At 41.1% G+C, this 26,618-nt stretch overlaps 1 protein-coding gene across 3 annotated transcripts in view; it reads left to right on the forward strand.

The window, feature by feature from the left end:
* DGKI (diacylglycerol kinase iota) overlaps window positions 1-26,618 on the forward strand; it is a 146,405-nt gene that overhangs the window by 23,828 nt on the left and 95,959 nt on the right. The window contains exons 6-17 of one of the 3 annotated variants that reach the window (XM_064457441.1): window positions 1,130-1,201; window positions 1,784-1,900; window positions 10,540-10,635; window positions 10,936-11,010; window positions 12,228-12,323; window positions 14,160-14,242; window positions 14,713-14,773; window positions 18,391-18,504; window positions 19,077-19,214; window positions 20,377-20,455; window positions 25,435-25,490; window positions 26,355-26,417. In XM_064457441.1, coding sequence (XP_064313511.1) covers window positions 1,130-1,201; window positions 1,784-1,900; window positions 10,540-10,635; window positions 10,936-11,010; window positions 12,228-12,323; window positions 14,160-14,242; window positions 14,713-14,773; window positions 18,391-18,504; window positions 19,077-19,214; window positions 20,377-20,455; window positions 25,435-25,490; window positions 26,355-26,417 — 1,050 coding nt within the window. The remainder of the gene's footprint in view (window positions 1-1,129; window positions 1,202-1,783; window positions 1,901-10,539; window positions 10,636-10,935; window positions 11,011-12,227; window positions 12,324-14,159; window positions 14,243-14,712; window positions 14,774-18,390; window positions 18,505-19,076; window positions 19,215-20,376; window positions 20,456-25,434; window positions 25,491-26,354; window positions 26,418-26,618) is intronic. The other 2 variants (XM_064457423.1, XM_064457432.1) reach the window with 2 other exon arrangements.

The raw sequence follows: 26,618 nt of genomic DNA on the forward strand, positions 1-26,618 counted from the left end.
TATCACTCTTTGCACTGGGTCCTGGGCATTGCCCAACAGGTAGGAGATTTAAGTAAAACTCAGCTTGCCCAAAAGAAAACTGGCCCCCAAATTCATGAACTAGTAAAGAGACTTTCAATTGGAAAACTCTGCATGGTGATGGGCTACTTAATGTACTAGAGAGGCTTCATAGAAGCCAAGGCATAAAGGATCTAGAAACTGCAAATCTCAAATAAATCTAAGCAGTGAAGGTGACAGATAAAGAGTCCAGAAGCCCATTGAACAGTTTATCTCTGCAGCCATTAACCCAAATCAACTTTTTCTCTTGCTAAAATAAGCTTAAAGCCTGAAAATTTGTGTTCAGTTAAACTCCAATTACCATTTGTTGCCTGTTATATGCAAGAAGGATGTATATGACCCAATGGTCTCTTCCAGCCTCAGAATTTAGAGAAAATTCTGCTGAAATTGCATTCTACAAAAATTAAACTATTCTGTGGGAGAATAAAATCTCATATTTGCTGGTAATGGTGTGTTCTTTTCTCTTTAAAACTATAAAGAAATATTTTCTTTTATAGCTCTTTGGTTTGAATCAGACTATCTTCGTTTTTGGAACTTACTAAAAAGATCTTGATCTGAGTCAGCTCAATAAAACAATAAACAGTTTCCCAATAAGAACATTTCCACACAGACATTGTAGTTGATTCCACTCTGGGTTTTTTTTGTTTGTTTTAAATACAAACAACAACAACAAAAAAGAAAATTAAAATTCTTATATTTAGAGCAAAGACGACTATAGTGAGAATGTTCTGTTCAACTGAAAAATCTGAATCTTATTCAGGTCTGTAGACATTCATTTAAATAGGCATTCCTTCTCTCCTTTCTTTTTAACTACAAAATTAAGGAAAAGCATAAAATTTTGGAGAAGTGTCTTTAAAACATGTGTGTGAAAATGCCCTAGTTGAAGAACCTTCTCTGCAACCTGTCATTATTTTATTCCTCCACCCCCACATATCTCAGAACTTTGAGGCTGAACCAATGTATCTGACTGCAATGAACTAACTTAGCCTAGCACAGTTACCTGGCAAGAGTTAAAGGTGTAAATTTTCTTGTAGTCAGGAGCAATTTAATCATTTTTTCCTGCTTATTCTAGGGCTTTCAGCAGAAATTCTCCTTCCATAGTAAAGAGATCGTGGCCATCAGCTGTTCCTGGTGCAAGCTGGCGGTAAGTGAACAATACCTGGGAGACTGGTAGCAGCATCATTGAGTTGGCTGCACTGCAAGAAATCTAATTTCTCCTGGTTCTCAGGGGTCCCTCTCTGTGAATCACCCCCAGTTTTGCCATTTCTGTTCCTTTTGCCCAGAGATACCATAACTGCACCTGGCTGACATGAGTCCTATAGGAAAAGAGTCATTGTGGAGCAAGAGATTGCTGGCCATCTTCCATCAATGCCCTGCTGCTGCTAGTTCAGAGTGCCAAAGGGCTCTTAATACACACAGACCCATCAGACTAGGTTGTAGTCTTCATTCTGTGACCTGTGTTTAAGTAGGTGTGATTAGATTTTTTGGGGGGGTTTAGTGGGGTTTCAGGGTATTTTTGGGTGGTTTTTTCCTTTTTTTTAAATGCAAGCATGACTAGGGAAGATGATCTTTAGTTATATGTCCCTAGAACTCCGTGGTTTGAAGGACTCGAAGATGGTGGAGTTGAGCACATTGCTCCACTTTTTGTACCATCACCCTCTTCTCTATGCTTCCTCTTTGTCTTTTTTGGCATCCTTATTGACTCTACGCTTTTCCTCTCTTCTAGTTTCATAATAAAGTCACCTGTTTCATGCTACACCACATTGAAGAGCCGTGTTCCCTGGGGGCTCACGCTGCTGTCATTGTGCCTCCCACCTGGATCATTAAGGTGAAGAAACCTCAGGTAACTGCATGCTGATGTCTGTTTCTGAAGCTGTATGGCTGCGCAGGGCCAGCCTGGCTTTGCCGCTGAGTACTCCTTCACTAAGGCATGCTCGTTCAACACTGTCTCTATCCCTGAAGCCCAGCATACATCCATAGTGATTATGAACCTGTATCCTCCCACCCCTCCATCCAGCCCTTCAGTAGGTTTCCCTGTTTGGGATGACTAGCAACACACATGACTTCTGTTCTGAGCAAATCCAGCTCAGGTTTGTTCCTCTAACTGATTTCAGCGAGCATTCTGCAAGAAATCCCCTGTGTTGTAGGCAGTCAAGCATGTTTCATTAAATAGAGCTGAGCAAATATAGGGAAAAATTGTTCCCAAACATTTATTTGAAGCTTTTGTAATGGATGTGATATGTTTTAGACAGGCTACTGTCTTGTGGTGAACATAATAGAGAGAGAAGGTATCCAAAAGAGAGCTGGCCAAAAATGAAAAGGGGATTCCCGTCATGTGAGAAGTATTTTGTTCTTTGAAAGTCTGTTTTCACCCCAGATTGAACTGAAAGATGAAAGAAACAGACGAACACACATTGAATGTATTAGGGAGCCAGAAATTCTGGTAAAAGTTTTATTTCAGAAGTACTGATAAGTGTTGGGTTTTTGTTGGGGTGTGTGTAGGGGTATTGTTTTTGGTGTGGTCTTTTTTCGCCCCCCTGAAATGAATGGTGTCTGGGATATTGGAACTTCTCACTCTTTTTTTCTCGTAATTTTCCTCCATTGATAGGAATGCTGGTTTTATCAAGCAGCGATGTGCAGTTCTTATATTAGTGTGTCCATCCTTGGCAAATGACCCAGGGCTTTCTGGCTCTGTGTCCTTCCTGGTTGGCAACAAGAAGCAGAGAAGTTCAGGCTGTAGGCAAGGCACTAAGACACAAATAGTCCTATGGAACTGGAAAAAAGGTCTGAGCTGGGATACTGCTCAGTCTTTAGTTATAGTCTAGAGATACAACTGTCAGATCTGTGCTCAAGTAGCACTTCTAACAAGCTGGATATTAAAGGCAAGGCCAGGGGCGGTGGGGGAAGTAATCAAAAAGTCAGTTGAAGCAACCACTGTTTCTTATTTAGATCCAGAACAGGCAAGGCCCCTAGCCACCTCTCCTCTGAGAGAAAAAAGTGTTTTTTTGGCATTTGTATTTTTCTCACACTCTTCTTTTGCTGTTAGTCTTATTCCAGCCTCTACCAGAGAAGTCTTTTTTCCTCTCTTGTTGAAGAGTCCTTGGCAGGGACTTAATCTTCCTGGCTAATTTTAAGCACCTGTGTGGTATTTGGCACAAAAACAAAGCTGGCTCCTTTTCTGTGTCCTTAAAGAGACCGTATGGCCCGTTAGTCTTAAGTCTTTTGGTTCCTGGGCATCACAACAGACTGCCTGGAAACTCTGCTTTGGGCATTAGCCACAGAATTGGTAACTTTAAGGGTTCGTGGCCTGGAGGTGGATCCATGAGGTAGAGGTACGTGGGCTGGGAACCACTAGGAAGGACTTCCGAACTATTGCAGTCCAGACCCGGAAACTGGGTACTGCCAGGGTCTTTGGGTATCTCATACTCTAACCGTTTCACTGCAGCTAACCCCATACACATGACAGAAGGGAGATAATCAATCTGAGCCCTAGCTTCCTGTGGCCGGAGGTGATACCCTCCTCCTAGGTCTGATAAGGAAATGAAATCTCTTTTTACCCAGCACATTTCAAATTTATTTATCATTCAAATTGTTTTAAATCACCACTTTCTTTAAAAAAAAAAACAAACCACAAAACCAAACCCCCTTTTGTATGTTTTTGAGTATATTTTTTTAGAAAAAAAGAAAGATTATTGAATTTGTTGTATCATTTTGTGGCTTACCAGAACCCCTTCTTGTGAGCTGGCAATACACTGCAGTCACTATTCTCTTCACAAAAATCAGGAAAAGAATATTAAATTTTAATAAAAAGAAAATACATTAATAAAGATAAATATATCCATGCCTCTGCGACCTTACTAAAAGAAGCCTTTCTTCAATATTTTTAATTCTGATTTAATTTAACTTTTATTAAAAAAATCATCACTTGTAATTTTCTTTTGATCTAGCATTTGGTAAAAGCAAGGTAGCTTCCTTACAATATTTTTAGAGACTTTTCTTTCTTGTCCATTAGTTTTTCAGAAAAGTTCAAATGAAAAAATAAATCTGATCCAGTTACTTGTAATTCATAGGGAAAAAGCTTTTAAAAAAAGGTTTAAAATATTACACTTTAAGAAAATGTTAGCTTTGTGCGCCTGAGTCATGAGTGGAGAGGAAGTACTTCGATCCAATGTTTTCTCTCCATCACATCTCAAGTCCATGAAGTCTGAGGTCAGTAGTTATCCTAACAAACAAGGAAGGGCTGGTTGAGGGTATGAGAGTTGGAGGTAGTCTTGGCTACAGTGACCATGAGATGGTGCAGTTCAGGATCCTGCATGGTACAAGCAGGGCAACAAGTCAGAATACAACCTTGGACCTCAAGAGAGACAATTTTGACCTCTTCAAAGACCTGCTTGGAGGAATCCCATGGGTTAGGACTTTAGAAGGCAGGGGAGATCCAAGAGAACTGGACAGTATTCAAGGACCACTTCCTCTGAGCTCAAGATCGGTTCATCCCTATGAGGAAGAAGTCAGGCAGAGGAGCCTGGAGGCCCACATGGATGAGCAAAGAGCTTCTAGAGAAACTCAAATAGAAGAGGGAGGTTCACGGTATGTGGAAAAAGGGACTGGCCACTTGGGAGGAATATAGGAATGTTGTTAGGGTGTGCAGAGACGCAATGAGGAAGGCCAACACCCACTTGGAACTAAATCTGGTAGGGATGTCAAAGATAACAAGAAGGGCTTCTTTAAATACATCAGCAGTAAAAGGAAGACTGGGGATACAGTGGGCCCACTGCTGAACAAGGAAGGGGCCCTGGTGACGCAGGATGCAGAGAAGGAGTTACTGAAGGCCTTCTTTGCTTCAGTCTTTACTGCTAAGGCTGGTCCTCAGTCATCTTAGCCCCCAGAAGAGAGAGAAAAAAATCTGGAGAAAAGAAGACTTACCATCAGTTGAGAAGGATTGGGTCAGAGATTATCACCTATGCAAACTGGATCCTCAAATCCATGGACCCCAGTGGGACGCACCCACGAGTGCTGAGGGAGCTGGCAGATGTTCTTGCTGAGCCACTCTCCATCACCTTTGAAAGGTTGTGGAGCACAGGAGAGGTGCCTGAGGACTGGAGGAAAGTAAATGTCACTCCAGTTTTAAAAAGGGCAAGAAGGAGGACCCAGGAAACTATAGACCAGTCGACCAGTCAGCCTAACCTCAATCCCTGGAAAGGTGGTACAGCAGTTCATACTGGAGGTCATCTCCAGGCATGTAGAGGACAAGAAGGTTATCAGAAATAGTCAACATGGATTCACCAAGGGAAGATGATGCTTGATGAACCTGATAGCTTTCTATGACAGCGAGACTGGCTGGGTAGACAAAGGGAGAGCAGTGGATGTTGTCTATCTTGACTTCAGTAAGGCGTTTGACACTGTCTCCCATAGCATCCTCATAGGCAAGCTAGGGAAGTGTGGGTTAGATGAGAGGACAGTGAGGTGTATTGTGAACTGGATGAACAAACAACAGAGCTCAGAGGGTCATGATCAACAGGGCAGAGTTGGTTGGAGGCCCATAAATAGCAGTGTTCCCCAGAGGTCTGTGCTGGATCCAGTTTTGTTCAAGATATTCATTAATGACCTGGACAATGGGATAAAGTGTAACCTCAGCAAGTTTGCTGATGACGCCAAGCTGGGAGGAGTGGCTGATACACCAGAAGGCTGTGCTGCCATTCAGCGAGGCCTGGACAGGCTGGAGAGCTGGGCTGAGGGGAACTTCATGAAATTCAACAAAAGCAAGTGTAAGGGCCTGCACCTGGGGAAGAACAACCCCATGAACCAGTACATGTTGGGGGCTGACCTGCTGGAAAGCGGCTCCATTGAGCAGGACCTGGGAGTGCTGGTGGACAGCAGGTTGGCCATGAGCCAGCAACATGCCCTTGTGGTCAAGAAGGCCAACGGTATCCTTGGGTGCATAAAAAGGAGTGTGGCCAGCAGATCGAGAGAGGTTATCCTCCCCCTGTACTCTGCCCTAGTGAGACCACATTGGGAGTACTGTGTCCAGTTTTGGGCACCCCAATTTAAGAAAGACAGGGAACTGCCTAAGCAAGTCCAGCAGAGAGCTTTGAAGATGATCAGAGGAGTAGAGCACCTTCCTTATGAGGAAAGGCTGAGAGACTTGGGTTTGTTCAGCCTGGAGAAGAGAAGACTGAGGGGGGATCTTATAAATACTTATAAATTTCTGAAGGGCAGGTGTCAAGAGGATGGGACTGGACTCTTTTCAGTGATGCCCAGTGACAGGACAAGGGGCAATGGGCACAAATTGGAGCACAGGAAGTTCCACTTAAACATGAGGAAAAACTTCTTTCCTGTGAGGGTGCCAGAGCAGTGGAACAGGCTTCCCAGGGAGGTTGTGGAGTTTCCTTCAAAACCCACCTGGACGCGTTCCAGTGCCCCCTGCTCTAGGTGTGCCTGCTCAAGCAAGGGGCTTGGATGAGATGATCTCCAGAGGTCCCTTCCAATCCCTGCCACTCTGTGATTAGATAGATGAAAATGATATTTAGCACAGACAATGGGCATATTTCCATGAAACTTCTTAACAGCACCCATTGCATTGTTAGGTCTGGGCAACATATCCTTATTGCTCTAGAAAATACTGGTGTATCTATCATATGTGTTTTCATATTTTTGGCAGAAGTCTTGTTTTCTTTTATTTCCTTTTTTTTTTTTTTGACATATTTTCTCCCCTCCTGCTGTTTCTGGCCAGCTCTACTTCTGTGTATTATGACCCTCTTCACCCGATATGCACGTTTGGTAAACACTGTCAAATATTGAATGTGTTCAATTGACAGTATACAAACAAAATATTCAGTAATTTTTGTTAGTTCAGGTAGTAAATAAGTGGGCAGCCAACAGACTTTTTTTCACATATTCCACAATCAGAATAAATTTGGCTAGAAGCCTTTTTGCTGTAAATTATTTCCTCAGCTCTAACTCCTTACATTGGTCACAGGCAACTCCTGATCTGAACTCCCTATTCATATGAAATTGATTTTAGTGATGCCTTCATCATGTTTGCTGATTGTTTCTTTTAAGCAAATAAGATGGCTTTTTGTAGCAAAACCTTGCCCTTATTTGTAATTTTTATTTCTCTTTTTGTTGCTATAAAAATGGTTTTCCATGCTTAGTTTGTACAATGTGGGCCACCACCTTTCAAATATTGTGCTTGGAAAAAGAGAACGCTCTCCCTCTGATTACCAGAAATATTGTGGTAATAAAACTTTATGGTGTAATTGGTTAAAGACAAATTGCTGATAACCTACTTTGTAAATGGGGAGCTTTCAATTCTTGAAAGTAATTGTTTGCAAGATGGAGAATATTCAGAATGGTTCAAATAGCTTTGGGATTGGTGGTAGCCCGGTATGTAATGACCCATTTACATGAATGGAAAACTCCCAGTATCTATTACATGTTGTTCATAATGTGAGCCACTTCTGTAATTTTACTGACTTCTAGTGTTTCTGTACTGTGTTAGCAGCACTTTGATACCAGCTCTGGTTTCCTGGGGTTCAAATCAGTACATCTCCTAGTTTGTTAAAGCAGGTCACCCATGTTGACTGGTGGTATTTTGTTATAGGTGAGGTTTGGTAGCCCAAGAGGCATTACTTCTAGGAAAAGACTTGCTATGATTATGCTGTGGGAGAAAAGTAGATAATAAGGAGAATCTGGCTGATTCAGCCTGCCTTCTGTTTGGGAAGGCAAGGGCAGTATTTGTAAAATTCAAAGGGTGTTTTCTGTTCGAGGTGAGTAAACATGGTGTTTTCTTTTTCTTCTTTGAAGACCTTGAAAAAGTGCTAGTGAATATTTATACTTCTGGGTTTATTTCTTTATTTCCTCAACTGCTGAGTGCAGCTGGCTTGTCTGGTTGTGGTTTGTGAACAACCAGAAGATGGTCAAGATTGGCCTTCCCAGAGGCTCTTCATTATTTAAGTCATTTGAAGCCCAGTGTGCTAAAAGCCTTTGAAAATAAAGGCTGAAATGTTGTAAATTAAAAGGTTGAAAGGGTCCATATGATTTGCTTGAGATAGTCTGTGGCCCTCACACCACCCAACACCACACAAAAAGGACTCCAATTCTTCTGTTCATCTAGCTAAGCTTGTTTAGAACTATCGTGACCATAAAATAATACCAAAAATCTCTCTTTAAGATGGCCAAACTGACATCCACAAAGGAGGTTCCCTCTTTAGAGGCAAGTTAGGATTTACATATGGTGCCCATTTAAAGGCATGCTTTGCTATCAGGTACTTCACTGAAAAACGTTATATGTTTATAAAATATTCATCACCTTGTTATGTGGACAAGGTAGTATGCACCCATTTCTTCAGTTTAATGTGCAAAGACTGATGATTACTATTGGCTGTTATTCTTCTGCATGTTAGCAAAGAGAACCTATGTATGTTTAAGCAGCTTTTTTGCCTTTCATCTGCTATGGACATGCAGTTGCAATCATTATAGCAAAGCTTTAGGTTCTCTTAACAATATAGGTGTAGGCATGTTTTTAAAAAATTGAAATAACATACTTGTGAATTGGAATATTTTATTGCCTATTTGAGTGTGGAAAAGAAAAAAAGTTTTAATAATGAATGGAGGCTTAAACTAAAACTGTTTCCCTGATATAGCTGGATGCCTCTTCCCACTCCACCCATAGGCAAGAAAAGAGATATATTATAATGGGATTTAATGACAACTACATTTAAACCTTATTTAAGTTATTTTTTAAAAGATTCAGGATTTTACTAACTGTCTTTGCCCTTTCCAGAAGAATTTCACTGGGCTTAGGTCCATCTACCGTGGAGGTAGAAAAGCAAGTACAGCTTTAATTCCAGAAGTACAGTTAAGTTACTTGCCTAGTATACCTATTTTGATTTATAGACGACTATTTGCCAGCACAATTTGGTGCACTTTACCAACAGGATCAATATTTTGAATTTTGCACCCAGAGAGACTGAAGCACAGGGAGAAGGCTTGATATGTTCGTGACCTTTCAGGAGACTGGCAAGACTGCAGATAGACTAGATTTCTTCTCTCTGTCCTGTGTTTCGCCCAGCTCCAGGAAGACTTCTTCAGTGGAGATTGGCTGGGAAAACCAGGCTAAGGCTTCTGTGAGAGGCAGCTTTGAGAGTCATGTCCTGTACCTTTATGTTGACGTAAAGACTCTTATCTACAGTTAATCTGACTACTGAGGTAGGGCAATGAAAGACCATGCAGATGATATTGCCAATGCACTTCCATAGTCAATGCAGTCTTTGTGGTTTATGATGCTTTCAAGGCCTCTTTATATCAAAGTAGGGAAAAGTATGAACACTCGTTTAGATGGTCTCTTAAAATATTTTCTAAAAAGGCAAATGTCCTGTAATTGCTTCATAGAGCCGTCTTGTCTTCAGTATTTTCAGTAAGCAAGAAGGCATGACTATATCCTGGTCCACAAGGAACGTTGGCGGATGACAAAAAGTTTGGGACCTTGCACTCTACAGCAGGCTTCTCTTGGTCTGGGTGAAAAAGGACAGTGTATTTAGGGAACTGAGTTAGACGACTGTTAGTTTTTCATAACTTCTCAGAGATGCGGAAATATTAACTTCCATATCTGGTATGTTGTACTGAAGTCTTGAAATTCTGGAAGTGGTTATTAGGTATTAAACAGAATCTAGTAGCTATTCTTGTTAATGCTGGCTAGCATGCAGGATTAAAGAGAGACATCGCTGCTTACAGAAGAGATGATTACTGGTCATTGAATTTTTCTCATTAGTGGCACACTCTTGAATAAGGTCAGGACCGAAATGAACTTTTGGATGACCTGAGTGGATCTTGCTTCCCCTCTTGAAGCCAGAAAAAAAACCTGAATAAACTTTCATCTCATTCCCTGTGCTACTTTATTTCCTGGTGGTAGCTAGACTTAGAAGTTGAAATACTGAGAAAATATTTACAGGATTTCCTATAATACAAAATTTCAATCATATAGAAATGGTTAAGATTTCCTGCAGGTATGATTTCAGTTACTGAATTAAAATTATTAAAAAATAAAATAAAATTCCCTTATTTGGACTATTCTTATCACACCAGAACACCTTTTGGTTCAGTACCACTGAGCAGGCTACTGCCAGCCTAGAGAATAGCTTTGATGTAACTTCTATTTTAATAGGTTCTGCAAAAATATATGCAGTTTTTGGGGGCTTTTCCCCCTGTGTAGTTAAGTGATATTGTTATTTAAAAACAAAACAAACAAAGCCCCAACAAACACCCCTCTCACCCAAAACCTTAAATGTTATCAGTTCAGTTTGTTCCTTAGTAGATGATTACACAAGTTTCTTGATAGGCTGGAACTGACTCCACAGTGCCATGGTGGCCTACGTTTTGTTGAGTCATAATGGTTGCCAGAGCTAAAACTTGTTGTTTTCTTTCCTTAAAAAAAAACATGAAAAATATCTCATTTATCATGTTTTTTATTACATCTTTATGCAGGTGGTCTCCATACCAGGAGACGAGCCTGATTGGGCAGGAGACTGGAGCCCCGAAGGGGAAACGGGCGTCTCCTACCCCTATTGGGAGGGTTGGCAGGTACAACATGTGGTGTTATGTGAGTCTATGGGAGCATCTGATCTTCTTCCCCCCTCACAGCGTGGGAAAGTTTCCAGTTCCAAAGCACCAGTCTGGTCTCCGTGTGTGGCTTTCTCCATAAACGGTGGTGTGGAAGTGTAAAGCATGCAGCGCATGTAATTTAAATCTCGAGCATGTGCCAGATACTCTTATCATTCTCCAAGTGGACATGCATGGAAGAGCTTCGTAAAGGGGCTCTGTCTGGGCCTGTCTTCTAAATTTTGTTTTGCTTTTCATGTATTCTTTTTTCTTTTGATGTAGAACTCATTAAAGACTTCAACACGGCGAAAGAAGAGAACATCTTTTAAAAGAAAAGCCAGCAAAAGAGGCAATGAAGTAAGTATTCAAGTGCTTTGGAAATCAAACTCCTCTTGTTTAAATATCTAAATGAAGACTTTAAAGTTAAATTTTTTTTACTACAATGTTTGCTATATTTTTTCCACTGGAAAATTCCACTCTATTGAATTTGTTGTGAGAAGAGATCAGTTTTGATAAAACTTGTATGAGAAATTTGTTGAGTTGATTTTTTCAAGAAGCAACATACCAGACTCCAGAAGGATCAGCAGCCTAATGAAACAGCATTCCCTTGGGATGTAAGAGACTCAGCTCAGACCCTTGGTTTCCACTAGGCAGAGCAGGGGTGTGAAACTGGGGTTGAGAAATCCATGGTGAGTGCACTGATGCAAAGGTCTGGTCCAGTTCGAGGGTATCTCCCCCAGGAGATCTCATATTGGAAGTATTTTGTTTCTGTGAAAATTGACATTGGGCCACAGAGAAAGAGAAAACAGACGAATGATCTGATGGCTTGATTTACCACATAGCTTATAGAAGACCTTGTTTCCAGACCTTGCTTAGTGGTTTAGTTATATAGATGAACAACAGCCTCATGGGGAGAGGTGGAGGGAGACTCGCCTCTGCATAGCCAGAGTTCTCTGGTTAAGGACCTCACTTGGGTGGTGGGAGGACTGCAGACCAGAAACTTGAATCTGTCTGTCACAGCCCAGGAGAGTGCCCTCACTAGTGGGCTCTCTGATATCCTGCAAGAGTAGGGAGTAGGGAGGCAAATAGCTTCCTTACTGACATGTCGTGTTTGACCTGTGACATTTATTCAAAGGTGGGAGGGCTGGCAAGGCCAAGAAGTCAACAACAGATCAACTGCAACTAAGTGCTGATACAACTTGTCTGTTAGATGGAATTCATGAAATAGTTTATCTCATTCTGTTTTCCACTGGAAAATTTTTCGTATTAAAAATGCCACTTTATCTGACACATGATTAGCACTGTGTGAATAATTGTTTTTTTGGGAAATAACATTGAGTAAAATTTTAAAATAGTTTTGTGCTGGCCTGAGGTGATTTTTTTTCCCCCTCTTATCTTCTTACTCAATTGTCTCAGCTGGATAAATTAGTCCCAGCTGAGCACCCCATTAACTTGGCTGTACTCTTTCTGGTACCTGAGGTAGTTTTGTCAGAGCTAGGTTGGGTTTCCTGCACGTTATGCCAGGGAAACATACATAGCTTGTACTAAAGCTGTTTCTTGCTTCTGTTTCTCAGGATAACAAAGGTCGGCCATTTGTGATAAAGCCTATCTCCTCTCCTCTCATGAAGCCACTGCTGGTTTTTGTCAATCCAAAAAGTGGAGGGAATCAGGTAAGAACATCATCTGGATCCAGGTCACAAAGCTGTCATTTAACAAAAGTTTCTGCAAACAAATATAGTTTTTGGTGAGTTAAACAGGGAGAACTCTACGCAACTGAACTGCAGTCCTTAGAAGAGGTTCTTGCTGTTGAATGCCCTTTCCACTTTGATGGAATTGGTGGGAGGATGGATACTTGAGCAGTTGTATTCCTGCCTTCAAATTCTTGAAAGGAATCTAAAATGGTAGTTTGGAGGTTTTCAGAAGACTTCATCTTTCCACAGAAAATGTAGATTGTCAATGAAGTCTTAGACTTTTATCCAAAAAGTGATTTAATTTTGCAAGGAAAGCCTAGTGAAATTAGTGAATGTGAAATGACACATTCCAATGGCATTTTAAAAAATCATTACTGGTGTTGTACTGTACCATAGAGAACCAGGTTTCAGTGACTAACATGATCATGCAGCAGACTTCTTTCTCAGGGTTCTTGGAATTAAAACCTATCCAAGTGAAAGTTTTGCAGATTTGTTCTGCCATGTTTTGAATATAAAATAATCTGAGTGTCTTTTGATAAACAAAGCCCTCTAGTTGAAAATATTGATGTAAGACATAACAGAGGCCTGTAGTGCATGGAGAATAGCATAGCTGCTTTTCACTTTCTCCTCTTTTAGAAGAATTAGGGAGGATATCAAATGAAACTGCTAAAATAATGATTCAAAAAAAGGAAAAAAATTTGGTCCTTCTCACAGTGTGTACTTCAGCTGCGAAACTCCTTGCCATAGGATGTTGTGGATGCTAAAAATGTACATGGGCTGAAGGAGAGATTTGGAAGAGGAAACTCTGAAGATTACTAAAGTCTTGGACCCACCTCTGGCTCAAGAGTTCTGTGAACTGCAAGTAGCTGAGGCTGGGAGAATACCTACAACAAACATCACATTTATTTTCTCTGTTATCATACCTTTCCTAGGCACTTCGACAACTATTCTTGCTTCTGCACTTAGGGGAAGGTGTTAGACAGAAAAGCCATCCCTCAGAAGGGGGAGCTATCCAAAATTTCTGACTTGCACCTCCTAGGCTATGTCTGAGAAGTATTTTTGAATTACTTTGAAGTACAAGCTGGTCCCATGGGGTTCTTAAGCCTCTTCTGCTAGTAAAAGATCCTGCCACTTTGTGTCTGGGCAGAACATGAAGAAAGGGAATTGAGTACCTGGAATATGAACCAAAGAGTTTTAGAAGGCAGAAATTATATCTTTAAGTGATGGGCTGGCCGTGCTGCACAGAGTGAGGGAGCACTGGGGCAACTGTAGCCCGGAGTTGTTGGCCCCTGCTTCATTAGATGGTAGAGGGCTACAGTTATGAGTGTTCATGGTGGTGATGGTGGAGGTCAAAGCAGTGTCATTGCTTGGACGTTGTGCAGGACACTGTTCAATGTGATGGTAACTTTACCCACAAGCTTGTTCAACTTCTTGCTGTCATGGATGGCTGAGGGTGGTGTGTGATAACAGAGATTTCTTGTTGCAGGTGGTGAGAGGTAGGTGAATAAGTTGCCGTGGGAGCTGAACCTTTGATCTGATCCTGAATGACTGTTCTTATGAACCATTAGTGATCTGTGGTGTAAAATTTAGTCTATAAGTATACATATGCACTCTGCCCAGATTGGTGTGTTGCTATTCTATAGAGCAGTCATCTGCTATGCCACTTTCTTGTTCCTCTTTTTCCTGGTTTGTTTGCTTTGTAAAGCACAGAAGAAAGAAAAGCAGTCCAAATACAGTGAATAATGAACACTATTATTTTTAGTAATCATAAATCTATTAATAACTTCCCTTCCTTTGATTTTTCTCTTTTCCCAGGGCACCAAGGTTCTCCAAATGTTTATGTGGTATTTGAATCCACGCCAGGTCTTTGATCTCTCTCAGGAAGGGCCAAGAGATGCGTAAGTGCTCAAGACTTCAGTGCTGCAGACCATAAATCTTTTCTTATCAGGACAGCAGTCAAAGGTCTAGCTTGCATGGATTGGCGGATAGACTATGTATTGGGTTTATGTGTCCAGGTTTTGGTAGTGGGGGTGGGGGTGGGATGCAGCGGTGGCTTCTGTGAGAAGAGATCAGGAGCTGCCCCCATGTTAGAAAGCCAGTTCCAGACAGCTCCAAGATGGACCTGCTGCAGATCCCACAGCGCCTGACCATTCCCTAGTGGCTGGTGCTTCTTCACGGCTGAGGCTTTCAGTAACACTGAGGGTTTTTTATTTTTATTTTTCTGCCTCCACTCACACCCTTAATAATGAATATTCTAAAATGCAATAAGCAGTGGTTAAACTGTCACTTGGCAAAATGCAAAAAAGTGCCGGCACCATTGTTCTGACTTTTTTTTTCCCTTTCTTTTCCCTTTCCCTCTCTTGGCCAGGCTGGAGCTGTACAGAAAAGTGCCAAACCTGCGGATCCTGGCCTGTGGCGGGGATGGGACGGTAGGTGGCTGGCGTCTGTTCATTGCCAAGAGACTAAATTCCTTGTAGTTGTGGGTTTCCCACCTTGCAATGCCTACTTGTGAAATCTACTTTTAAAAATTTTCTGTGTGGTCTGGCCTGCATAGTGATAGGACCTTGGACATTAGGATCTGGCCCCATCTGCTTTATGCATAAAGATTTTGTACAGCTTAAAAAAATAAAGACTAACTTTGCTGGCCTCCTCTCCCTATTTACACAGATCTGAGGGTCTAGTAGGTTAAGTCAGTGTCTGGAGGCCATTAAATCTTCATTTCTGTTCCTTTCTGCTATCATGTCCATGATGTCTGAGTACAGTCAAATACGGTCTCCTCTGTGCCTAAAGAAAGTGAGTTTCCCCACTTTCTTTACAAAGCATCTATAAGGAAGGATATTGCATTGATCATACTACTAACCTGGCATCTGGCAGATCTGGGGTGAGTATTTTTCTTTGCTACTGAATATTTATGTGTTCTTGGATAAGTGAAAAGGGTCAGATCTTTAAAGGATTGAGGCATCTTCAGCTGGAGACAGGCTCTGTGGTTCAGGGCCTGGAGACCAAGAGTGGTAACAAAAGCATTACAACTGCATTACTCTTTCCAGTACTTAGGAATATTGTAAATCTCAGTCTGTGCCACTGAGTGCTTAAATACAGTTGAAAAACTGACCTTTAAGCTCTGTGAAGATCAGTTCCCCAAACATGCACTTGATAATAGTTGTAGCCATAAGTATGGTAAGGAAAATGCATTACTGGTTGCAAGGTGCAATGGCTGGCCAGAATAGATATCTGTAGATATTTAGAGTGTGGGGAGAGTTGTGGGATGGTTGTTTGTTTGGTGGTTTTTTGTTTGTGGGTTTTTTTTTTTGTGGGTTGTTGGTATGTTTAGCCTTTTTTTTTTTTTTCTTTTGTAGTGAGCTGAACCAACCTGCAACCCATCTGTGCTTGAATTTCTGGGGGAACTTTCTGTTCAGCTTCTGTAGGTTCTTTTAAAACACCAGCTGTAGGGATTATTAATACCAGTGCTTCCTCTTCAAGAGTGAAGAAAATACATCATTTGCCTACTGTGTTGCTGGTACCTGAGAAAATAATATACTACTGAATTGTGAATGTTCCTTGTGGAACCTGCAAGGAATTGCTTTAGCAGGAGACATAGCTGCAAAAGAGATTTTAAAGCTGTTTCTGAAAGTCTTTGCAGCAGCCAATATTTTAATAGGGAAAAACTTCATCCTGAAAATATTAAAGTAGAAATGAATGCAACTACATTTAAGCCTGACCATCTTTTGTTTTCCCCTTGCTGAGCAGTGCAAGCGACAGGTGGCAGCACCTTCTCATTAATATTAGCAGTGCTCTGCTGTTAATTTTGCTGCTGCTCAGTTTGAAACAAATTAATATCTAGTTATTCCCAAAGCCATTACATCTAGAAATGAAAAATCTGGCTCAAATGGACGTAGTGAATATTCAATGAGACCAGATGTTACCTTGTATTATTGAGGTGACTGAGAATTTATTGTAACTTTTTCATCATTGCTGCTTGCTGTTCCTTTCCAGGGCATAAATGGAAAGCTTTGCTTTCAAAGCAGTCAGGAGCTTTCTGTTTACAGGGAAATTATAATCATTGTCATCCTTGATTGTAAAGCTAATGCGCAAGGCTTAGAAATGACTTCAAGTTAAATAGCAATGTTGTACTTATAAATTAGTAATTTGAAGTTTCTGTTTATCAGTTAAAAACATTTACAGAAGTGGTAGGTATTGTAATGCTACCTGCACCAGTGGGAGGCTGAGGCACAGGTGTATGGATTAAGTCAATGACAATGACAAAGGGCTAATGACAAAAGACTCTTTAAGAAGTCCTGGAACCAGTGAAGTTTCTGAATCTTTATTCTGTCTTCTGTTACCAATACTGACAGATTTTTTGGAAGGTAGAGGATTATTTATCCCTGAAAATCTCTTAAGGACTGTACTTAGTCCTACCATAGTGCCTATGATAGATCTTTGTTGACATCCAACTTCACAAGAGCTATAAGGGATTCACATGGCTGTTGTGAGACAATGAGGTCTAATGTGGGTTCACATCCCAGATGAATGCTTTAATAATTGTACAACTGGTTATGATAAATAACTGTCTGATAAATGCAATTTATACTCAATTAAATTTCAAGAGACTTGGAGAAAGACATACCCTAGAATACCAAATAGGGTGGTGGTTGCTATACCTATCATGCTACCCCCTCTCCAGACCTTCAAATTCCAGCTGTGGTTTTCAATGCCCATGGTAGACTGAGTACCTTTTGTGAAGCTCCAGTTTTATCCCAGTTTGGCGTAAGAATCTATCTGAAATCATGCTAATGGGAAGTTGGGGATTTTTCTCCCCCAACTGTGGAAGGAAAAATCCTGTCCAGCTGCACTGAAGTTTTCAGTTATTAATGTCTTATTTAAAAGCTCACATTTCCAGTAGAGACTTCACCTCTGAACATCGGAAAAAAAATGTGAACAGGAAAAAAATTCAGTCAAATTTTATCTTATGCTTATTTTTTTCTTAAATATTTACTTAAAAATGCAGCACAGGTTCTTTCACAGATTTTTTTTTTTTTTGTAGAAGTGAGAAATAGTTTAGGAAATAGTCCTATTTTCTTGTAATCATAAAAATTTCAGAATATTTTCCACTTGCAACTCCTATTTACCCCCTTGGAAATTACCATTTAATGAAAACAAAATATTTTACAGTAATTTGTTACTTCTGGCTAGATTTCTATTTAAAAGTTTTATGTAGCCCAGAAAATAGGGTCAGGAGAGAGAGAATCAGCTTTCTAAAATAATCAATAGTTTACAATACAGAAGAGCCAGATTCATTGTTCCAACCAAAAGTCTTCAACCCTGACATTACAGTTTGACTTTTACTCTAGTCTTTTAGTCTTCTATGTATATATATGTGTGTGTGTGTGTGTATGACTAGAATCTATATATTTCACGCTTTGCACTGAGTGAAATAATTCAGCACTAAGCTCTCTTGTCTGGGGAGTAGGAGGCCTGTGGGCAAGTCCATGCTTGACTTGATCTGGACCCTCTGGTCCAGTGCCAGGACATGCTCTAAGATACCATGCTGTTTTAATGTGTCTCTCATGTCTTCTTTCATGACAATTGTTAGATGTTTAGTTTCTTTTAGCATAAGGGCACTTGAAAAATTTGTCTTTAATTTTCCATGTTACTCTTCACTCATTTATACATACAATATTTTTCAGAGCAATAGTTAGGCAGCCTTAGCCAGGTGTAATTCTCTGTGTTTTCATTTCTTGCTTAACGAACAGCAACTTACGTGCTCCCTTTCCTCAGTAACTCTGTGTGCTGTTAAAGATATCCAGTGTTTACATCCCACCGCTTCTGCTTGCACAGGAGCTTCATGAAAACTGTACCTGTTCTCTGAAAGGTGAAACCTCACATGGGACAGTTGTAGAGTTCAGATATCCTCATTTTTCCTTCTCCCTTTTGTTTTACTTGGTCTTCTCTGTAAGGGGGGGATGTACAATCAAAATATGTCTTTTTTCTTTTTTCCACCCCTTTTAATTTTCTTGACTAACAGTTCTCTGCATTTCCCATTTTATAGGTGGGCTGGATCCTTTCCATCCTCGATGAGCTGCAGCTTAGCCCCCCGCCTCCTGTGGCCGTCCTTCCGCTTGGCACTGGGAATGACCTTGCCCGTACCCTCAACTGGGGTGGGGTAAGCACTAACTGGGATACCCTTGCATGCGGGCTCTCAGCTTGCTGCTCTGATTTGGTTGTGTAGTAGGGTGAAACTTCATTTTGGCTGAAATAGCAGGCAGAGCTGTGTCCAAGGTCTGCTTCAGTTAGGCACGATGGTTTGGTTCAATTTCCAGTCTGGGACCTTGAATTGCTAATGATGCAGTTGTAACAAAAGCATACACAGACGTATTTATCTGGTATTTCAGGCCAAGTAATGAGGAGGATATGTAGTCTTCTAATTTAAGCATAGTTTAAACTTTATTTCTCTGTATTTATCCTTGACTATACCACTGGAGTTACTCCAGGCAATTCAATTACACTGAGTTCCTCTCCTTATAGTTTTACTTTGCCTGCCCGAGACTTGTGTACCTCAGCAATAGCTTGTTGAAATGGTTGATATATAAAAATTTAGCAATATTTTGAGGTGTTCTTAGGAACATTTGATCTGGCCTCTCTGAAAGGAGGGAAGTCTGCCAGGAAATTGGTGGGTGATTTGCTTTGCTTTCAGTATCCATGGTTGATACTCTGGTGACATTCCTTTGCTGTCAGGGTTACACAGATGAGCCAGTGTCCAAGATCCTGTGCCATGTAGAAGATGGGACCATTGTCCAGCTGGACCGCTGGAATCTCCAGGTTGAGCGCAACCCTGATTTGCCACAGGATGAGCTGGAGGATGGGGCACGTAAGGTTAGAGCATTCTTTTTCTCAGGGAGACTATAGGATACTTAAGAGAGTCCTTGGATTACACCATAAGATGCACAAGTGGGGAAGCTCTAAAACTTTTTCATTCTCTAGTTGCATCTCTTCCTTTTGCTCTTTTCATGTGTCAATGCTTCCAGAGGTGTGTGGAATGTAATACACAGCAGCCATTTATTTGTTGTTTGTGAGTCTCAGATGCAAAGCACTTATCTCAAAAACTAAGCCCTGGCAAAAATCTCTGGCATTTTATCTGAAAGTTCATTGTTGTTGGTTGGTTTTGTGTTTTTTTTTTTTTTTTTCTCTAGTTAACCTGGGGTGGCAGGAGAAGCAACCTTGTGACCACCACTCATTCTAAATTAGAGAAATAAATCTAAAAACAGGATGTAGAATTTTATTCCTTTAGATTTTGCTAACAGATGCCAACTGTTTCCTACTTTAAAGCAAGGAGCAGTGTATTTCTGTATTCTTTGTGTGTGGGTCTCCATATGATCTTGATAGCTGAAGAATAGGATCACACAGTAATGTGTTATTTGGATTGGGGATGTTGAAAGTGTTGCAGTCATAAATAAAATTATTGTGAACCATTTTGCTATTCTCAGTTATAATTTCCAGTTTACCTATCGGATTCTACTGTTCTCCCCACAGCCCTGCTGGGTGTGTGTAATGAAGAAGGGGCCAGATGTGTGCTTCCCTGCATCATGCATCTTCAATAGAATTAGGGCTTCTTGTCTGGGACTTGCATTGCTCCTGGTTAGATATGAAGCAGGAAGAACACAGCTTGAGTTTCATTCACGATGCTGAGCTTGAAGTGCCAGCAATTAGGAAAACCTTTGTATTGACATGTTAAGTGAGCAGCATTATGGGAAATCTCAATGACAACATAAAGAAGCCTTTGATATGTTTACAAAGATACATATAAGATCATAAAACACTGTAGATGTGTCTGTGTTCTTTAGGCGTTTGTATCTGATTATTTTCCACAAGCTATTACTAACCTTCAGAGCAACTTTCTGCATACATTTCCCTAATATGTTCCACTTCCTCCTTCTTAGGTTTTCATGAGATGCCAGATTTGAAGTAGTTAATTCCTGGTGGAAAACATTTAATTCATGTTATTTTTACATGTCTTTTTATTATCATCCAATTACAGCTTCCACTCAGTGTCTTCAATAATTACTTCAGCCTTGGATTTGATGCACACGTTACACTGGAGTTCCATGAATCTAGAGGTAATAGGACCTTTTTATTTCCTTAGCCTTAGGAATGGGAAGCTATTTTATGAATTGCAAATGGAGTTGGATTTAACATCCTGTTCTTATAATTCAGAAGGAAATCTAGAACATAAATACACAAGATACAGACACAAGTAGGAAGTGATTTTATCATGAATTTCCAAGGGACTGCATGATTAAGTACAAGGAAAAATGGCATTTGCTAGAGGAAAAGGGCTAGGAAGATCAAGGTTTTTGATCTTCTAAAGGAGATATCAAGTACAGATATAAAGGAAGTATATGCTGATGCAGAAGTGTCAGAATAAGAGCAGGAAGAAAAACCAATGTGAGTCATGTGTCATTTTTCCCTCCAGTGTGGAGGTGGAGGGAGGAAAAAAACTGCAAGGCTGTGGAAGTAGCAGGGTAGCAGGAGGATAATTTTGTTTTCGAACTGAACAGCTGTTACCTATGGATGAGTGTAGCATAATATTGTTGGACTTGGTACAGACCCAGAGTGTCTCTATGCAAGTGAAAGGTTTTAATGAAGTCCACAAAACTGTCAGGAATTTCAGCTGTTGTAGCATCTTGTTTGTCCCCTTGCCGATGGCAGTTATACCACCCCATACAGATCCAAATGCGGCTTAACAGGTGGGCTTTGCACTAATGTAAACTGTCCTATTTATATGGTTTAGACAAGCATGCTGGTATAAACAAACCTTGTTGAATTGTCTGTGTTCAGCTTTTGGTCATTTCATCTTCCTATGCAGGTATTTTTTCTGAATTACAGCCTCCCTTATCTTCACTTTCATGCTATCAGAGTGTCATTTCAAGATTAAAAGATAGCACTCTAATGCCATGCTAAATAAAATGTAGGATACATGATTGAATGAGCTAATGAATATTTAATAATGTTTAACACTGCTTCAAGCTTTAGGAATAATAATGAGGGGCCACAAAAGGGCACAGGAATGAAATGATGACAGTTGTATGCATTTTTTTATAAATGCATATCACTGCGCATTGCTAATGTGACTGTGAATATATTGTATAGATGAAATGCATGGCTACTTTCTCACTTAATGGAGGCATTACTTAATAATGAAGTAATGGAGTTCTATAAAGAATAGATATTATTCCAGAGATGCCAGTGTTTTAAAAATTTACATGGGTGAAAAAATACTTGGCAGAGCAAGCTGTGTGTCTGTGAGTGGGTATGTGTGGCCAGGAGAGCTTTTCATAGCACAAGTGTCTGCTCTTACAAGTCATTACTGCTGTTGCCTTCCTTACCCTTTAAAATTCTAAAATATACAAATGAGTCCTATGTGTTTCAGGAAAGAAAAGCTTGTAGCCTTGCAGGTGTCGCTGGTGTGTGGGTTTTATTGTTTCATGTTGAATTAAGCAGTGAAAACCAGATTCTCATCTCATTTACAATTGATGACAATCCAGAGAAACTTAGCAAAACTTTAACAAAGCCTAAAGCTCTTTCATGGCTGTTGCACTTGGTCCACTAAGATAAGTAGTTGTATGCAGCTGCTTATGTGGAGCTATTGTAATCACATGTAGTTTTTAAACAAACACCATGCCCCCCCCCCCCCCCCCCCTTCTGCTCCTCCCCACGCCAAAACAAAATAAATTAGATTGATTTGAACTGTCAGCCTATCAGGGCATTTTATGCAATAGAGATTGGTCCACTGTTATATTTAGAATAAGCCATGATTGCAGTGTCTCAGAGGAACGTGTACAAGTATGTGGCCTTTTCCATGGCAGCATCTACACTTTTCTTGTGACTGATCAGATTGAGCCTTGAGGGTTGGCTCCAAGCCTTACATACTTAGCTCTGCTTCTTCAGGAAGTGTTCTGGGTAGCGACTCATTCCAGAGCCACAGTTTCCTCCCTTGTTGTCCTTACACTTTGGTGGATCAAGGGAGATGCAATTTACTTTACCCTGACTGACATGCTGTTTGCTCCCTCAGCTCTCCAGGACTGTCCATTTACAGGACACTCTGCCACCCTGACTCCCACACATGCACATGTGCGCACACATACACAACAACACTTTCCTTTTCCTACTCCTTTGGTGGCTTGGGAAGGGTGAGGATAGAGTGAACATTGGATATGCAGTCATTAACTTATTTCTACAATCAAAATTGCTCTCAAACCAACTTTAGGCTCTATTCTACATCATGGTACTCCCTCCCTACCCATGTTCAGCTGCTATGTCAGAGGTAAAAGCAGATCAGTATGTTGAAAGTCCAAGACCTCAGAAAGGCTCCTTTTCTGATTATCCAGTTCCAAACTGGGGCTTTGGTTCCGGTCAGTATTTGTTATAAGATCCCTGTTAGAGCTAGTGCTTTGGTGGCTGCTGCCTGGAGCCATTGGGGATAATCACATCAGGGAACATGCAGCATGGGCACTGAGCCTTCAGGAGCCTCCCACTTCTTGGCATAGGGACGTAGAGACTTTCTGTAAAGAGCTGTGAGCTCAGTAAGTGAGATGAGATTTACTGAGCAACGTGATAGCCTTCTATGATGGTGTGACTGGCTGGGTAGACAAAGGGAGAGCAGTGGATGTTGTCTATCTTGACTTCAGTAAGGTGTTTGACACTGTCTCCCATAGCATCCTCATAGGCAAGCTAAGGAAGTGTGGGTTAGATGAGAGGACAGTGAGGTGTATTGTGAACTGGATGAACAAACAACAGAGCTCAGAGGGTCATGATCAACAGGGCAGAGTTGGTTGGAGGCCCATAAATAGCAGTGTTCCCCAGAGGTCTGTGCTGGATCCAGTTTTGTTCAAGATATTCATTAATGACCTGGACAATGGGATAAAGTGTAACCTCAGCAAGTTTGCTGACGACGCCAAGCTGGGAGGAGTGGCTGATACACCAGAAGGCTGTGCTGCCATTCAGCGAGGCCTGGACAGGCTGGAGAGCTGGGCTGAGGGGAACTTCATGAAATTCAACAAAAGCAAGTGTAAGGGCCTGCACCTGGGGAAGAACAACCCCATGAACCAGTACATGTTGGGGGCTGACCTGCTGGAAAGCGGCTCCATTGAGCAGGACCTGGGAGTGCTGGTGGACAGCAGGTTGGCCATGAGCCAGCAACATGCCCTTGTGGTCAAGAAGGCCAACGGTATCCTTGGGTGCATAAAAAGGAGTGTGGCCAGCAGATCGAGAGAGGTTATCCTCCCCCTGTACTCTGCCCTAGTGAGACCACATTGGGAGTACTGTGTCCAGTTTTGGGCACCCCAATTTAAGAAAGACAGGGAACTGCCTAAGCAAGTCCAGCAGAGAGCTTTGAAGATGATCAGAGGAGTAGAGCACCTTCCTTATGAGGAAAGGCTGAGAGACTTGGGTTTGTTCAGCCTGGAGAAGAGAAGACTGAGGGGGGATCTTATAAATACTTATAAATTTCTGAAGGGCAGGTGTCAAGAGGATGGGACTGGACTCTTTTCAGTGATGCCCAGTGACAGGACAAGGGGCAATGGGCACAAATTGGAGCACAGGAAGTTCCACTTAAACATGAGGAAAAACTTCTTTCCTGTGAGGGTGCCAGAGCAGTGGAACAGGCTTCCCAGGGAGGTTGTGGAGTTTCCTTCCCTGGAGACATTCAAAACCCACCTGGACGCGTTCCTGTGCCCCCTGCTCTAGGTGTGCCTGCTCAAGCAAGGGGCTTGGATGAGATGATCTCCAGAGGTCCCTTCCAATCCCTGCCACTCTGTGATTATGTACTTATGCAGTTAAATTAATAATTTTAAGAGGAGGTGGCCCTGACTGCATTCCAGGCTCACCTGCAAGACAGCAAACGAATGATGACTGTAGCTGCGCAATCAAATAAGAATCGTGAAGTAGCTCATTCTTACAACATGGACCCCTATACTGTGAGATGCAGTGACTTCAAAGAGAACTAGAAGCATGATTTCAAGTGGTCATCTGAGAAGTAGTAATTTGGAATTGTTCACACAAGTGTGATGCTTCAGCAAGAAGGACTATCTTGATTCTTGGACGTTTTCACTAGAGAATTACTGAGCAAGGATAGGTAGGTGGTTAATACTACCACTGAATATAGTGTCAGAAGGGTTGCTTCTGAAATCTCTGGATGCCACAGGCTAGGAAAGCATTTTCCAGGGAGGCACGAGAATGACCTCTTTTCTGGGAACCATGTCTTATACTGGAAGATTAAAGGAGCTCCATTTAGCTTGTCGGAAAGAAGGTTAAGAGGTGATTTAATCACTGCCTGTAAGTATTTACTCAGGGAGAATATATCTGATCATTGGGGGCTCTTTAACGTGACGGAAGTATAATAAGATTTAGCAGTTGGCAGTTGAATTCTGAAAAGTTGAAGATAGGGACACCCCCGCACCCCCATTTATTTTAACAGTGAGATTAATTAACCATTAGATGTGCGTTATTACTGGACTATTAAAATTCTCCACTTAGAATCTAATCAAAAGGAAGCAGCTCTCTAAATACATTTTAGAGTAACCACTTCTTTTTTTTTTTTTGCTGCAGGAATATTTGGGTAGAGATGTCTATTCCTCAATACCTCTTTGCAACACATCAGAATTTAAGTGTCTGTTTCATCTTGTAATTTACTAATGCTTTAGTCCTGCTTCAAAGCATGGGTTCTCAGAGGTCTGTTCTGTGTTGGTAGAAATAGAATTCTCACAAATGGTGCTGAGGGATCGTAAGAGGAATAGTCAGAAAGGTGCTAAATTAACTGATTGTATTCTTATTACCTCTTTGCTCCTGTTTCCACCTATTTTCACTCTACAGGAAAGGGGAAGAATTCAATATCCATGTTTGAAATCTGATAGCAGATAATGGCACAGATGGGGGACTCTCACCCAGGAAAGCTATATTTATGTTAACGTTTTCACTGAGTGATGTGTGCTGTAAGCACTATAAGTACTAGCAGGGAATGTGAAGGTACCGTGAGGGTACAATGGAGTCTACTTGTTTTATCAGGATGTTCATGTTTTCCCTTTTTATCCTTTCACAGAAGCAAATCCAGAGAAATTCAACAGCCGATTTAGAAATAAAATGTTTTATGCAGGGGTGAGTTGTGTTTCATCTTACAGAATGATGTTAACTTAGTTGTTTTAATGTGTTCTTAAGTACCTTCCCCCACACTTTCTCACGTCAGCAGCTCATGCCAGTTCATTTTGCCTGTCGCAGTTTGAAGTGCACATGTACTGTTTCTGGCAATGTCACACAGTGTATCTGTTGGAAAGTGCCTGAAGCACTGTTGTTTTACAATGCTGAGCAGGTGAGAGAGACGCTACTCCTTTGGACATAGTACTGGTCACGTCTTGCTCCCCCTGCTTCTGGCTCATAAGCTTCTTAGCAAACTGCTCTGCTTCTTTCAGGGTTTGGGCAGCACATTGATATTGACTTTCCCAGAGAAATTTCCCAAGTGTTAACATGTATCTTCATAGCTTTCAGTCTTGGATGTAGGGTCATGGGGAGTAGGGGGCAGAGATCAACAATTTAAGTGATTCATTTTCTTATGTGAATATGCAAATAAAATTACCTGCTTCCTCATTCAGGAGGTACATGGACAATACTTCATTGTAAAATGTAGTTATTAGGAGAAAAACACTAATTTGATAAAGCGTGACATATAATGTCTTTCTGGATGATGACTCCCACTGTACCCATGTGCCTTAAACATGGAAACAAATATGTGAGCTAGAATTTGCATTTAAATCCTTGGGTGCCCAATGACCTTCTTTGGTTAACCGTCTCAAAAGGAGAAATATCATGATTTAAATAAAAAAGAAAAATATCTCCTGAAAGCAAGAAAGAATACGTTTGGCAAAGGGATGGCATATTGGTAGTTAGCTCTGTGGTGAGGTAAGAAATGAGGAAAGAGAAGAGATGAAGCATTGATGACAATTCCTGCACTTATTTCTGTTGCAGGCAGCCTTTACAGACTTTCTGCAAAGAAGCTCAAGAGACTTATCCAAGCATGTTAAAGTTGTGGTAAGTATAAAAAATTGTGCCATAGTATTGTGGGAAGAGAGGGGAATGGAGAGAGAGCGAGGTGAGAGTTTAATGGCTCTGTTACTTTTCAGTTTTGAGCATGACATTTGCAACACATTCCAAGGGAAGTCTTGGGAAAGTTGTTACAAAGCAGCAACACTTCTCTTGTCTGTGGCTCCATTCAGCAATTTCTCTGTGCTC

This window comes from Phalacrocorax carbo, chromosome 1 (genome assembly GCF_963921805.1).
Source record: "Phalacrocorax carbo chromosome 1, bPhaCar2.1, whole genome shotgun sequence".
Taxonomy (NCBI): Eukaryota; Metazoa; Chordata; class Aves; order Suliformes; family Phalacrocoracidae; genus Phalacrocorax; species Phalacrocorax carbo.